Here is a 13,144-nt window from a genome sequence, read left to right as displayed (position 1 = left end):
CTGAAATACCAGTTTTATGGAATAGGAATGACAACAGTAACCCAGTTTCAAATCTTCCTAGCACCCAGGCCATGAAAGCAACTCAGTGATTTCCCAATATTTTGATTGTATTCTACCTGCAAAATTTGTTCTGTACCAGTTCAATTTCTGAATACTCTTCTGTCTTCCTCCAAAGTAGCCTATGACTAAGAAATCTGTTGATATTTCCCTCTCAAGATATCTCATAACATAGTTAATCACTCCTTGGACAATCAGCATTAACTACACAATAAAAATTTAAGTATAAAGTTTCTTTTCTAGCTATGACAATATATTATGATAAACTCAATTTCTATTTTTATCGAATGATCACGGTCCCAACCTAGTCTATGAAAAGGCTTTGCTATATTCTAACTGGCAGATGAGAAATTCTGGGCCTTGTCTTTTCACTTAAAAGAAGCATTCCTGACAATTCCTCAGGGTTATATTTCCAAGATCTCTAAGGGAGAAAGCCACAAAGCATTTTCAACAAGAATTTTAAAACTTCCCATAGCAGGCTCTTAGTAGCATTTTTTCTAAAAAAGAGCCACAACAATCCTATAATCATGATCATGACAGTCACTTTTACTCAGATACCCCTAACAGCAAACCTGGTGACTTCATACCAAAAGCAATCTTCCTTCTAAAGTTTGCCACCATTATTTGATTCCTAAGTTAAGATTACTGGAATCATTTTTTAAAATCTGTGAATTATCTAAGATGCATGATTAAGGCAAAGTCTGAGCATGGCACATAAAGAAGAAAATAACAAAAGAGAAGGGGCGCAATTAAACCTTACTCAAGGGAACAAAACAATGGTACACAGAATGAAGAAATACAAGCTTAAACTGAATATACCAGCTTCTCATTGGTAATACCATGGAAACTGTAAGAGTATGACACTACACCACCACCACCACCACCACCACCACCATCCTGCCCCCCCCCCAAAAAATAGTTCCTCTTTGGAAATCTCTACAAAGTGGCAAATGATACAGCCATATAAATAATATTCTGGTTTGAACCAACTTTCAGGGGAAGATACTGTTGGATATTTTCCATCCTTCATCTCTAAAATGAATAACTATATCTACCATGAATAGTACTAGATCTGTTTTAAGCAACTCTGGCCTAACTCAATATTTTTCTTGCAAATTACAGTTTATTGTCATAAAATGTTTGTAGTAAGAGGGCCCTATTTAATGTCTTATGTTATATATTTCTAAATATATGATACTTATTTACACATATAAAAAACCCTTTACTTGCTGTCAGTTTCCTAACCTAATAAACGCTGCTGCTTTGTGTAGCAGAAAGCCATATACAGTAAATGAAAGATAGGAACCATCCCGTCTAAATTTAGAGGACATAATTAATCACAAACAAAGAAAAGGAAAGGAATTTGACAAATATATCTCTAAATTTAAATTATAACAGGTTTACAAAGAAAAAAAATCTATAAATATTGATTATGGGATTAATTTACAACACTTGCAATGTCCGTGCCATGGAAAGAAGAAAGTTTTAAACTTCTAGATCTACAAGTGGAGACACCCAGGCTCAGAAAGGTCAAAGGAGCTGTCCAAGGTCACACATGTGGGAATAAAATTCATTTCCTATACTAAATTCTTACTAAGTGTAAGGAACTGTGGTAAACACTAGGAATACAACATGTACACAAACAGGTAAAGAGAAGGGAATGAATAGTAAGAACTAATAGAATCAATGAAGGCTTCACAGAAGAGCTTATCATCTAAAGGTATACGTAAGTATTTTGATAGGCAGAGGTTACATTGAAGTGAACCCTACAGGTATGGGAACAGCTTGAGTTTTCATGCTTGTTATTTACTCCTAGATGGCAACTGTTTCATCTTTGTAGAAAGACATAACTATATAACATATTTCAGTTTCTAAGCTTCTCCAACATAAGCAACACACACACAAACATAAAGGAATAATTAACTGAAAGGGTAAATTCTTAGGAAAGTTCAATAGTTAAGCTTTACCTGCATGTGCGTAGGATATGAGCTCCCTGGAGCCTGGGCAGAGGGTGATGAAGCCACAGAAGTGGAGGGAGGTGCTGTGGAAGCCTGTGGGGGGGCTGCTGTTGTGGAATCCAGTGTATAATCTTTAAATGCATCCACATCCTCTGCCCTAAGGTATGAGGAAAACACACATTGAGACTTTTTAGTTATCATTATGAGTCACGGAGGGAAAGGTAACTCCAGACTATTCCTCAATTCTGGGTTCAAACACATCAATACCCCAACTGTTGCACATGGCGATTTTCAAACTGATGAAATCAAGAGTACTTACTTTTCAACAGTAATACAGATGACTGCTCCAATTGGAACATCTCTAGTACCTTCTGGAACAATTATCTTAGCCAGGTAGCACTCTTCTAAACTCTCAAATCCAACAGTAGCTTTGTCTGTTTCCACCTTTAAACAGAAGCCACAGAATGTTTAAATACTTACAGCCAGACTGACATTTGTTAACTTAGACTGGCATTAAAACAATCACAAGTTAAGTGAAAATAAACCTTCCATCTTTGTAAACAGATCATAGAAGCTATTAAAGGCTTTCTCAGATAAAAATCTGCTTGGCCATTTACAGCATTGACAAAGTTATCACAGATATTCCGCACAGCTGCAGCATACTTCAGATTACCACCCAAACCCAGAAGTAAAAGTTAGTTATGAAGCACCCCAATCAGAAATGTCTAAAGTTTAGCACCTCTCCAAACTACTTACTTCTGCTATAAGGTCACCCTCATTGATCTTTTCACCTTCCTTTTTCTCCCAGCGGGCAATGGTGCCTGCCTGCATTGTGGGGGAAAGAGAAGGCAAAGGAACCTGGAAAGAAAAGAGAGGAGACAGCTGCAATCAAAAAAAAAGTAAGCATTGCTTCTTACCTCTTTATAGCTCCCTCACTGGCTTTGGGGCCCTATTACGGAGCCCGGTGAGATGCTACAGCTCCTTGCCTTTAGCCCCTGTCAGTGTCTCACTGGGCTGTGGATCTGGCAAGAAGAATGCTACCTTTCAGTTGACATTTCCAATCTGTCATACGCAGTCCCAGAAGCGCCAGAAGTCCCCTCCCGGCCTCCAGCTACGGGATGGGATGGGATGGAATGGGGAGGAACTTGCTCCGGGGAGGCGGTCTCATCCGGGTCAGACTTTCCCACTGGCCGGCCCAGAGCCGGGAGGCCCTTGAACCCTGGGGTCAAGGATCAGGGACTGGGTCCGGGTGAGCTTTCCGGGCGAGGCGGGCGGGGCGGCCTCACCTTCTGGTGTGGGGGGAGGCTGTACCAGCGCCGGCCCGGTGTCCCCAACAGCTGCAGCAGCAGGAGACAAGCCCGCGGCACGGCCCCCGGGCCGAAGCCGGAGCCAGGACCCCAGCCTTGCAGCGCCCCAGCCCTGCTGTGGGAAGAACGGGAGCGAGTTGGGGTCGCGGCTGGGACCGGGAGGGCCAGCCTTCCAAGGGCCTCCCTCGGGGCCGCGGCCGGGCTCCCAAACCCCGTCCGCGGGGCCGCGCACCGGGCCTGCCGCGCGCACACTCGCCACATTGTGCCACCGGGAGCCGCCGCAGCCGCCGCCGCTGCAGCCGCCGTCTCCTCTATGACCTCCCGGACCACCGTGCGGCACTGCCGTCAACCGCGCCGCGCCGAACGGTCGCACGGTGTCGTAAATGAGCGAGGGAAGTCCCGCCCCACCCGGGACTCCCTTCCAACTCGTCCCGCCCAGTTCTTCCTGCCGCGGTTAGAGGGAGGACGAGCACGAGGCGGGGCATAGGAGCGCGCGAGGGAAAAGCGAACAATGGAGAATCCCCGAGGCTGGGCCGGAGAGGCGGGGCCGGGCCGGGCCGCGAAACAGCGGAGAGGGAGGGGGAAAGAGGGAAAAAGGGGCGGGGGGAGGAGGGGGGAAGAATTGAGGGAAGAGGAGGGGGAAGAGGAGCGGGGAAGGAGGGAAGGAAGAGAGAGCGCGCCGTGGCTGGTGGGGCCGCTTCCTCTCCTACCCAACTCACTTTCCTCGGTTGTGCTTGAGGTGCAATTTGGATTTGTGTCTGGAAGGGATTCTTAGAGATTATCTACTTCAGCCCTTCACTTTTCAGAAAAGGAAACTGAGGCACAGTGACTTAAGTGACTTGCTCGAGGCCATACTGGGCATTAAAAGAAAAATTAAGACAGTTTGAGCAGGACAGGTCTTAGGGTCATAGGTTTAGAAGTGGGAAAAAACCTTAAGGTCCATTTTACAGATGAGGAAAGTGAGGCCAAGAGCATCTAAAAGACTTGTTACCCAAGGTACACATGGAAGAGCAGAATCAGGATGCAGCTAGGGGCCACAATGGACAGAGTGCCCACCCTGGAGTCAGAAAATCTGAGTACAAATCCAGTCTCAGACACTTAGTAGCTGTGTGACCTTGGGCAAGTCACTTAATACTGTTTGCCTTAAGGAAATGGCTAAGCACTTCTGTATCTTTGCCAAGAAAACCCCACAGGGGTCAAAAAGACTTGGACTGGACTAAACAATAAATTCCAATACACTGAACTTCAACCTTTTATAGCTGAACAGACTGAGGGCTAGAGATAATAAAAGGACTTGCCAAAATTGTTGGTGGAATAGTAGAATATAGGTCCCTTGGCTCAAAACACAGTGTCCTTTCCACACTATCACACTGCCTCTTGTTCAAATACAAAAGTTTCAGTTAAGGATCCCCAACATCCAACAGGTGGGGCTTCCAACCTCAGGGTTCCTGGCATGAACTTTGGGGCTGGGAGGAGTGGAGAGAGAATGTGGATCCTCTTGCTAAAATTACCCAGTGCATGGTGAACCATTACATTAGACCAGTAACACCACCTGCCTGCTTAAGGTTACTATTATGTAATCAAAGGATTTCTACCATTGTGTAACTGATTCCATTCAGATGTTGTGCTAGGAGGTTTGATTCAGTAATTATCATAGGAAAAAGTCTTAAGATAGCCTGTAGGAAGTTGGAAAAGATCATTTTACAGATGTAAAGGAGGTGTTAAAAGAGTTTTCCTGCCTCCCAAATGTAACTAAAACCTTATGTTTTGAAAGGCATTAACATAGATAAGCAAATTAAGAATTTCAATAAAAACCACTGCCTGAAAAAAAAATAGCTAAAAATATCTTGGCATATTCTGGAGGTTTTGTGATTGATCATTAAGGAGTTGTAAAACTCCTTCTTACAACCTTGATCACTCCTTTCTCCCACTCCCTTCCCTTGAGTCAAGAGGGTATCTGTTAACCCCTCTCACAGGAGAAGAGTTTCACCTTTTACACCTCACCTTTGATTTCGCCCTCCCCCACCTAGGGAAAGGAAAGAGTGGGGAGGGTTATCAGCTACAGCATGGGTCCCACTGGCAATGGCCTTGGGGCCTAGGGCACCTTTGCCTGGAAGCATCACCCAGGTTCAGCACATCCTGCTCAAGGTAAACAAGCTAGCTTCCGAACTTGGGTAAGCATGCTGTTTATAAGTTGTAGTTTTAACTGTTAATGAGATGTTGATTCTCTGTGTAAAGTAATTTGGAAATGCATTTAACAAAACTGAAGTGACCTGATTGTTAATGGGCTTGTTTCAATTTTCAAATTGGTGAACTTTTTGTATCAGTTATGTCAAGCAACTTTTCATAATTTGGTTACAGCTAAAATAATTTGGCTACTCATTATTAAAATTATTAATGTGTAATTTAATGTGTAAACTTGCCAAAAAATTTGTTTGGGTTTTGTCAGGCTGAGAATTTGCAAGTATATAAAAATAATCTCTAATGATTGGCTCTTTACACCAGGACAAATTTAAATTTGAATTGTAAATCCTGTTTTTCCTAAGCTGTGATTAGTGAAACTTGCTGTTTGAGGTAAAAAAGTTCATGATTTTATTTTGAATTATCTAATGGATAATAATATTACATGGATAAATCAATAATAATCCACCATCTGAGAAATGCCACAAGCTACTCTGAGAGAATGTGATACTGGTGGGAAGTCAGCATTGGGCAAAAGCTGGTAGGACAATTTTAGCCTCAGTCTAAGATGGGACCCTCCTGGCTCAGTTTCCCCATTAGGTTCCTTTGAAAAGTAATGTTACCTAGCTGGCTATTCCTGAGTCTGGTTATGAGATGGATTTGATTTAGCATGCATGCTTGGAAAACTGAATTATCTGAATCCAAACAGAGCTAAGGATTTTATCCTGTCTTTTCTTTCAGATTTGTGTCTTCCAGACTACAGCCCATTCACCTACAGTTGGTAGCAAGTAGCAGGTACCAGCCAATGTCTCCCCATCGTTCCCTAGATGCAGCTTGTGCTCAGTTCCAGTTAACCTCCTCTTTGGGACCCCCTCAAGGCAGGGACAGCTCTACATCCCTTGCCTGTAGGAAGCAGTTTCAGAAGCCAAGACCTTCCCTCCCCTTAACCCCAAAAGAATTTGAGTCCCATTTGTTTGAGGGGGGAATCATGAGGATGGGATCTAGACCCCAAAAAGGAAAAACCCTGGACTCTCCCACAATGCCAAATCTCTGGGAGTTCACCTGAGGCTATAATCCCATCAACTGGCTTTTCATTGTGGCTACACCCAATCTGTATATATTTCTGTTACCCTTAACCTAGCCTGGCCCTCCATTGTCTTACCTCCCTATGGCCTCTAGCCTCTTCCCACCCTTAATCCTAGCTAGGCTCCATTCTATTACCTCACTGTCCCCTGCAAACTACTTGGCCACTCATAGATCCTTCCCGTAATCTTTCTGTATAAAAGGTCCATCTTATCTCCATTAAGATGCTTAGATTCTTAAAATCTAGCCACTGCTCAGATTCTTATTATCTAGCTAATAGCTCACTAATGTTCAGACTCCTTAAGAGTCCTTAAGATGGATGTTCTAATAAACCTTGTCTTTGACTGAAAGAAGTCTTGGGTTGAATTCTTTTAGATAGGACCTGCATGTCATGATTTTGAGGTCCCAGCACCCTTAACCCCCTAAACTTCAACATGAGGAGACAAAGGACTTCCCAGCCCTATAGTTCTAGTGGACTCAAGTTCAAACCCATTTAGCGTTTTATCAGGTTGAATAAAACCAGTCCTTATATCTGATGTTTTGTTAGCCTGAATGCTGGCACGTAAGCTGTGCCCTTAGAGAGACACCAGTTATTATTGTTATGGAGAAGTGCTTAAGATAGACCCTAATGTATGTGCACCCAGAGTTACAGATGTTATTTAATCATATTAATTATATAGCAGTGGGTTATATAATTACATTCAGCTTGAAGTTGCTGAACAAAAAGAGGCCCTGAGTTACACATATGTGGCCTTGGGCAAGTCAGTTAACTTCTCTCTACTTCAGTTTCTTCATCTACAAAAAAGATGTGTGAGTTTTCCTACAACCTTACAATTGGAGAAGTTCTTTAATCAATTTCAAAGAATTACATAGGCTTGGCCATTAGAGGAAGGCTCACAACTCCCCACAGAGGTATCTACTTTTTCTCCTCAGCCAGTAAGTCCAACGGCCCTCTTTTCTAGTAGTGTTGCGGGTGTTTATTGGTGGTGCATTTATGTGGGGAATTTACATTTATAAGTATCGCCCCATTACTATGTAGTGGAAGCTCTGTAATTCCTTTGTTGTAGAAGAGCTGAGGACACACTACAAAAGTACACTTCAGTGTTTTTATTATCTCATTGATATACTTTCTCCTACGATGCTGCTCAAGACTTGTCCATATTTTCTGTCATATTGTGGTTCATATACTCCCCTAAATCCTCCACCAATATTAGAGGTCCCTCTAAAGGTCTCCTACTCCATGTATAAGAGGTCTTCCTCTAGATCTTTTACCTTTACATGGATACTGGCACATCACTTGAGTTGTCCACCTGTTACACCTTACTCTCAAGTACATGATGGGCCCACATCCTTTGTTGACCATACAGCTCCTGGATGATATCTTTTGTATGTCAATTCTTGTGTGAAATCATTGTTGGAAAGATGCTGTAGCTTATTTATAACCATCATACAGTGCTCCATTGCCCTTTGGTAAGAATTTAAACCACAACTGCCATATTAATCCCAAGTGGCAACAGGTTTGCTAAAAGTTCATCACTGCTGAATGGAAGTAAAAATGGTCCTTAGGACACTTTTTAAATTATAACTTTGCAAATCTCAGGAAAATTAATTATGCTATCCTTTAAATAAGTGTTAGTGTAGTCATGTTTAAAATAGGATATATTTTTCCTTTGGGGGTTTATGTCGTAATTATGAGGGCTCATTTATTAATCAAATAAAGCATTATAGAAAATATAGGTGGATTAAAAAATGATTATGCCAACTGTCAAATTTGACCAAACTGATTTTCTATTCAAAAACGAAAGCAATTCATTAAAACTGAACATGTAGATTGAACTTGGTTACCATTTTAGGGGACAATATGGCAATTTTGTGGTTTATCTCAAGTAGAGTTTTTGAATGTTTCTTATAATTTATTTTGTACACTTTGGGATTCTGTTTTATAATACAATTTTGACTTCCAGATTATTTAAGGTTCACATCTGTTTATGAATATGAAGAGATATACTGAGCATCTTAGTCCTAAATGATTATAATAAAACTGAAATCTGGATTTTTTTTAAACTATAGTAGAAAAGAGACATCAGTTTCAATAAATATCGTCTTTCTCCCTCTTCAAGTAAAAAGCAAACAGATGACAGAGGGAAGAAATTAACATTTATGAAACTCAAATTTTTATTAATTTCACTTGACAAACTAGAGGCAAGGTTAATGGGTTTAGTTCGCAAATTCCATTTTATTTTATAGTTTGTTTCTTTTTCCAATGAGCACACAAACCTCTAGTACATACAGGCAGGTAAGACTGGTTATCAATTCACTAACAGACAAATTAGAAGCCTCTAGAATTAACATAGGGAAAGTCTTGCTGAGAGTGCTAGAAAATAGGAAGTATGTGCAATAATTCTTTTGAAACCAATGGTTGCAAATATCCATGTTTCTAAGAAAATATAACTTAGGTAGGTGTGTCTTAAGCATGCGACACCTCTATATTAGACAAACTCAGACAATAAGGTAGGATGACTGTGCAAAAATAATGAGCATTTTGTGGAAAAAATGAAAAAAAAATTTCAACCAACTTAAGTGCTTATTTTGAGAGAGTAGATTTCTCCTGGATTTTATAGATACACGGAGGTAATTTCCCCTGCTATAATCCATCCTGAGGGGAGAGATCTAAAGAGTTGGAAAATAAAATGTAGAGTTGTCATGCAAAAAGATACTGAACCCAAGCTGTTTATATACTAACTATAGAGTGTTCCAATTCCAGCTAATTTAAGGAACAGAACAAGGAAAGGATAGCCTTTGGTTTCAAGATGATGACTTTTTAAGGGCTTGAATTCCTTCCTGGATTAGTCTTTATCCAGAAGGCATTGAATTTTTTAAAAATTGTTTAAATTTCAAGTAGTATTTCGTCTGCTGAGAGTCTGATCACTTATCAGTGTTCTAGGAATATTGTTTTCTTTTTCAAGCTTAACTGAGGCAACAACAGCATAGACTTCCCCTAGGTATATCCCACCAATGGTTCATCACAATACCTTGAACAAGATGTCATTACAGGGGAGTCCTAGAGTATCTTCACAATGCTCTATAACAACACTGTTAAGAGTCAGTGACTCTTCCCTGAGTGCTATTATCCCTTTCAGCATCATTTTTTGCACCCATGTTACTGAATAGTAATCACAGAGTTGTGATGTATGATGACTACTCGTGCTGCATAGAATCAATCAAATAAATGTGAACTTGTTTAATTTTTATTCCCCTCCAAGAAACTTGCTTTTTTTCATTTGGGCTCAATGTCATGTAGCTCCTTTCCAAAAGGGGAGGGGAATCGAGGCTAGAGAAGGTAGAGAACCTTGACTCGGATTTAGTCAGCTTTCTCGGAAAATGAAGACATCCTACCTAACAGCATAATTACTGACTGAAGTAAAATGAGTAAGTTAAAACTTGTAATTGTGAGACATTCAAAACAGGTCACAAGTGAAATATACAGAGAATTTTGGCCTGATAACCGTATTGTCATAGCAAAATACTAAAATTCATGCAACAGAGAAATTGGTGATAAACCTTTTTTCCCCCAGATTTCCTGGAAAAAGATGGAGAAGACACTATTTTCTTTTCCTTGCTTTCAGCAGTGAAATTTGTCTTGTTCTTGATTGACTTTCCCAATTACTATTTGCTCGACAGTCACTTCCAATGAGAAAACATATTCTCCAATTGTGAGAAAAGCAGACGTACACATACAATGAAGGGCATAAAGTATCTTCTCAATTCCACTTGCTGAAGGAGGAATCAAATAACCTACACAAAACTACCTCCAATGCTAAAAATGACAGGCAGTGTGAAATGAACTGGAAATTAGTTGTCACTGGTACACTCGTAATAAAATAAAGCTTGGTTTTTGTTGTATTTTTTTTAACCACAAGGGTAGTAAGAAGAGCCTGTATGAAAGCTAGCTATCTGGGTTCTCTAGAAAACGAATACCATATAGAATGTGAGACAATACAGAGGGTGCTCACATTCATACTATAAAAATAGACATGGTTCTCAATGAACAGCAAATGGGTACAAAAGAATTCTTCAAACATGAACCATTTTAAAAAGGGCATATCTGTATATAAAAACAAGATGTGATCTCAGAGCTGCAAAGGACAGTCTTCTGAAATGATTTGGGAATGGAACATGAGAGATGAACTGGAGACAGACGAGTCAAGAACCCAGAGCTGATATGTCGGACCCTTCTGGTTTGGCAGTGTACATTGGCAGTTATAGTCAGCCTGCTTTTGATAAGCATGGCTGGTTGGTTGTAGGTGGCACTTGGCTGGTGGGTGAGAAAACTCAGCTTCCCATGTGATATGTGGGAATTGTCCCCCCAGGCCTCCTGGACTCTCTCCCCCTTCCCCCAAGAGAAAAATCTTTTCCTGTCTACTCAAGTCCAGCACGGTAGAAAGGATCTGAGTGGTTGTCCCAGCCATTTCAGAACAAGTCACACGGTTTTCACCACACCCTAAGTGTCAGCCAATGATAAATAATACATCATTAAAATACTGTCTGGCCTTGATAAGACAATACCTTGGGGCATACCAACTCTACCAGCTCCACAGAGAAATACTGGGCCAGCAAGACTGTCCCCTGAATGCTGGAAAAGAGACTGATGGCTGAGTAAAGTCAAGGAAAATCATAGGAAAAAGAAAGTCACGAAGAAATAGGTAGCAGCACCTTTCCATACCCGCCTGAATGTTTAAGGAGACTTTTCCCCTTATTCCTTTCGAATGCAAAGTTCTTCAGCTGGAAGAAGTAAACAGTTTCTAAATTAAACAGTCCTGCAAGGAAACTAGCAACATATAAAACAAAACAGCCCAGGAAGCAGTTTGAAGGGCAAGCTCTAGAACCAATTCAGTAAGTTGGTCCAAGTTCTTGATGCTGATTTGAGACACCATATAGCAGAGGACAGGCAGCTCTCTCCCTGTCTGATGAAGAACTAAATATCATTCACAGCCAGTCCAAAAGAATTTTTGAAGGAGGAACCTTCTTCTTTGGTACCACCTCAGGTGTATTCTTGGTTCACAAAAGTTGCAGGGGAGCAGAAAAATTGGTAGATTGCCTTGCCCTTGAGTGCAAATTCTGGGACTATAATTGCTATACCGTCGAGGCCAATTAAAATAATACTGTAACATGCAGGAGTGAAGCATCTGATTCCCAGATACAGAACAGTAGCAGCCATGCCCCTCACTGGAAGGGATCATCCATCCACATTAGTTAAGGCCTTCGGTTTGTTGTTGTCATCAGGATAAAACAAAACAATGCATTCCCAACATCTGGGAGTCACCACTCCAAATTAACCCATGGTTCACATCTAGACATGGAATGCTGAGAACCAGGCAGGCCAGGCCATACCCACAGGACTGGCCTCTGGTCATCTCACTTGGAAAGGCTTCTCTTTTGGCAGCATAACTAGAAACCTCTCAGTATGTTCTGGGTTAAGTCCTCATTCCTGAGTGAAGTAGCCAGAGAGTGACCAGGTTCCATAAGCCCCAAGTCTGAGAGTCAATGTCAATTCTCTCCATGATCTTCTTCAACCCAGGCCACAATTTTCCCTTCCCATCCAGGAATAATGTCATCATCATGAAAGACCTAGAGAAGGAAAGTGAAAAATAATGAGAAAGGCTGGGGGTCCTGTCCAGATGAATTTGTCAATATGAGAGAGGATGTGGAAGAAAACTTTGAATTTCAAGTCTCATAGCACTCAAGTTCTATATTCCTTGTTACACTGACTTGCTATATAGCTTTGTATTTAAAAAAAAACAAACACAGCTTTTTCCTTTTTTTTTTAAGTCAATGTGTGGAATTAAGTTTTTTTATTTACAGGATGCTTCAAGACAGGAAATTCCACATAGAAATAAAAACCCTATTGAGGATAGAGGTTTCATATAAAATGTACACAGTTCAGATTGTTCAAGTATGCTTTAGTGCTACCTTTAAAAGTGCCACATTTAAAAAAAGATCTTAGTGGAGAAACATTAAGACAAAATTATACCAAGAGCAAGGCAAATAAGACTTGATGGTTTGATTGTAAAATCTAAAAGTTAAAGATCTCAGGTGTGTTTCGACCTTCCTCTGCCAAAGAAATACTTCTCAATTAAGCCTGAGGAAGCTTTACATACCAGTTCATTTTCATGGGACCTGAGTGCTTCAATTCTAGTTAGTCCTCCACATTCTTCCATTGCAATATATAACTTTTCAGTTTCACTTAGTTTTTCATCTTACTGACAAAATAACACCTGCCCTTTCCTCACTCACAGGAGACTATAAGGATTAATAAATTATTATTTAGAAAGTGCAGCCATTAAAAGTATAAAGTAAAAGAGGGAGGTGAAGATTAAAGATCTGGTTCTGTGATGAAATAAGGAAAGAAGGCCAATCTTAACAAGTTTCTTGGAACTGGCCTTTCTTGTTTCATCACAAACTCAGTTAAGAGGAGAGAGGAAAAAAAGTAAATTCAGAACCACCATGGTGGAATCTTTGCCTTTGGAAACTGTGGTTTTCAATTTTTTTTTTCAGCCT

General features: G+C 40.7%; 2 protein-coding genes across 8 annotated transcripts in view; both read right to left on the bottom strand.

Annotated features, from left to right (window-relative positions):
* The window catches only part of DLAT (dihydrolipoamide S-acetyltransferase), a 31,474-nt gene extending 27,803 nt beyond the window's left edge, over nt 1–3,671 (bottom strand). The window contains exons 1-4 of one of the 2 annotated variants that reach the window (XM_020989768.2): nt 3,302–3,671; nt 2,772–2,873; nt 2,335–2,459; nt 2,025–2,172 (exon numbers count right to left, since the gene is read on the bottom strand). In XM_020989768.2, coding sequence (XP_020845427.1) covers nt 2,025–2,172; nt 2,335–2,459; nt 2,772–2,873; nt 3,302–3,583 — 657 coding nt within the window. In that variant the 5' untranslated portion in view covers nt 3,584–3,671. The remainder of the gene's footprint in view (nt 1–2,024; nt 2,173–2,334; nt 2,460–2,771; nt 2,874–3,301) is intronic. The other variant, XM_020989767.2, reaches the window with a different exon arrangement.
* Nucleotides 3,672–8,802: 5,131 nt separating this feature from the next.
* The window catches only part of DIXDC1 (DIX domain containing 1), a 66,576-nt gene continuing 62,234 nt past the window's right edge, over nt 8,803–13,144 (bottom strand). For all 6 annotated transcript variants that reach the window (XM_020989772.2, XM_020989775.2, XM_020989771.2 and 3 more), the window contains one exon: nt 8,803–12,214. In XM_020989772.2, the coding sequence (XP_020845431.1) occupies nt 12,134–12,214 (81 nt within the window). In that variant the 3' untranslated portion in view covers nt 8,803–12,133. The remainder of the gene's footprint in view (nt 12,215–13,144) is intronic.

This window comes from Phascolarctos cinereus, unplaced genomic scaffold (genome assembly GCF_003287225.1).
Source record: "Phascolarctos cinereus isolate Bilbo 61053 unplaced genomic scaffold, phaCin_HiC Scaffold_726;HRSCAF=1367, whole genome shotgun sequence".
NCBI classification, from domain to species: Eukaryota; Metazoa; Chordata; class Mammalia; order Diprotodontia; family Phascolarctidae; genus Phascolarctos; species Phascolarctos cinereus.
Note: the sequence above shows the minus strand (reverse complement) of the source record. Positions and strands in the feature narration are given on the sequence as shown.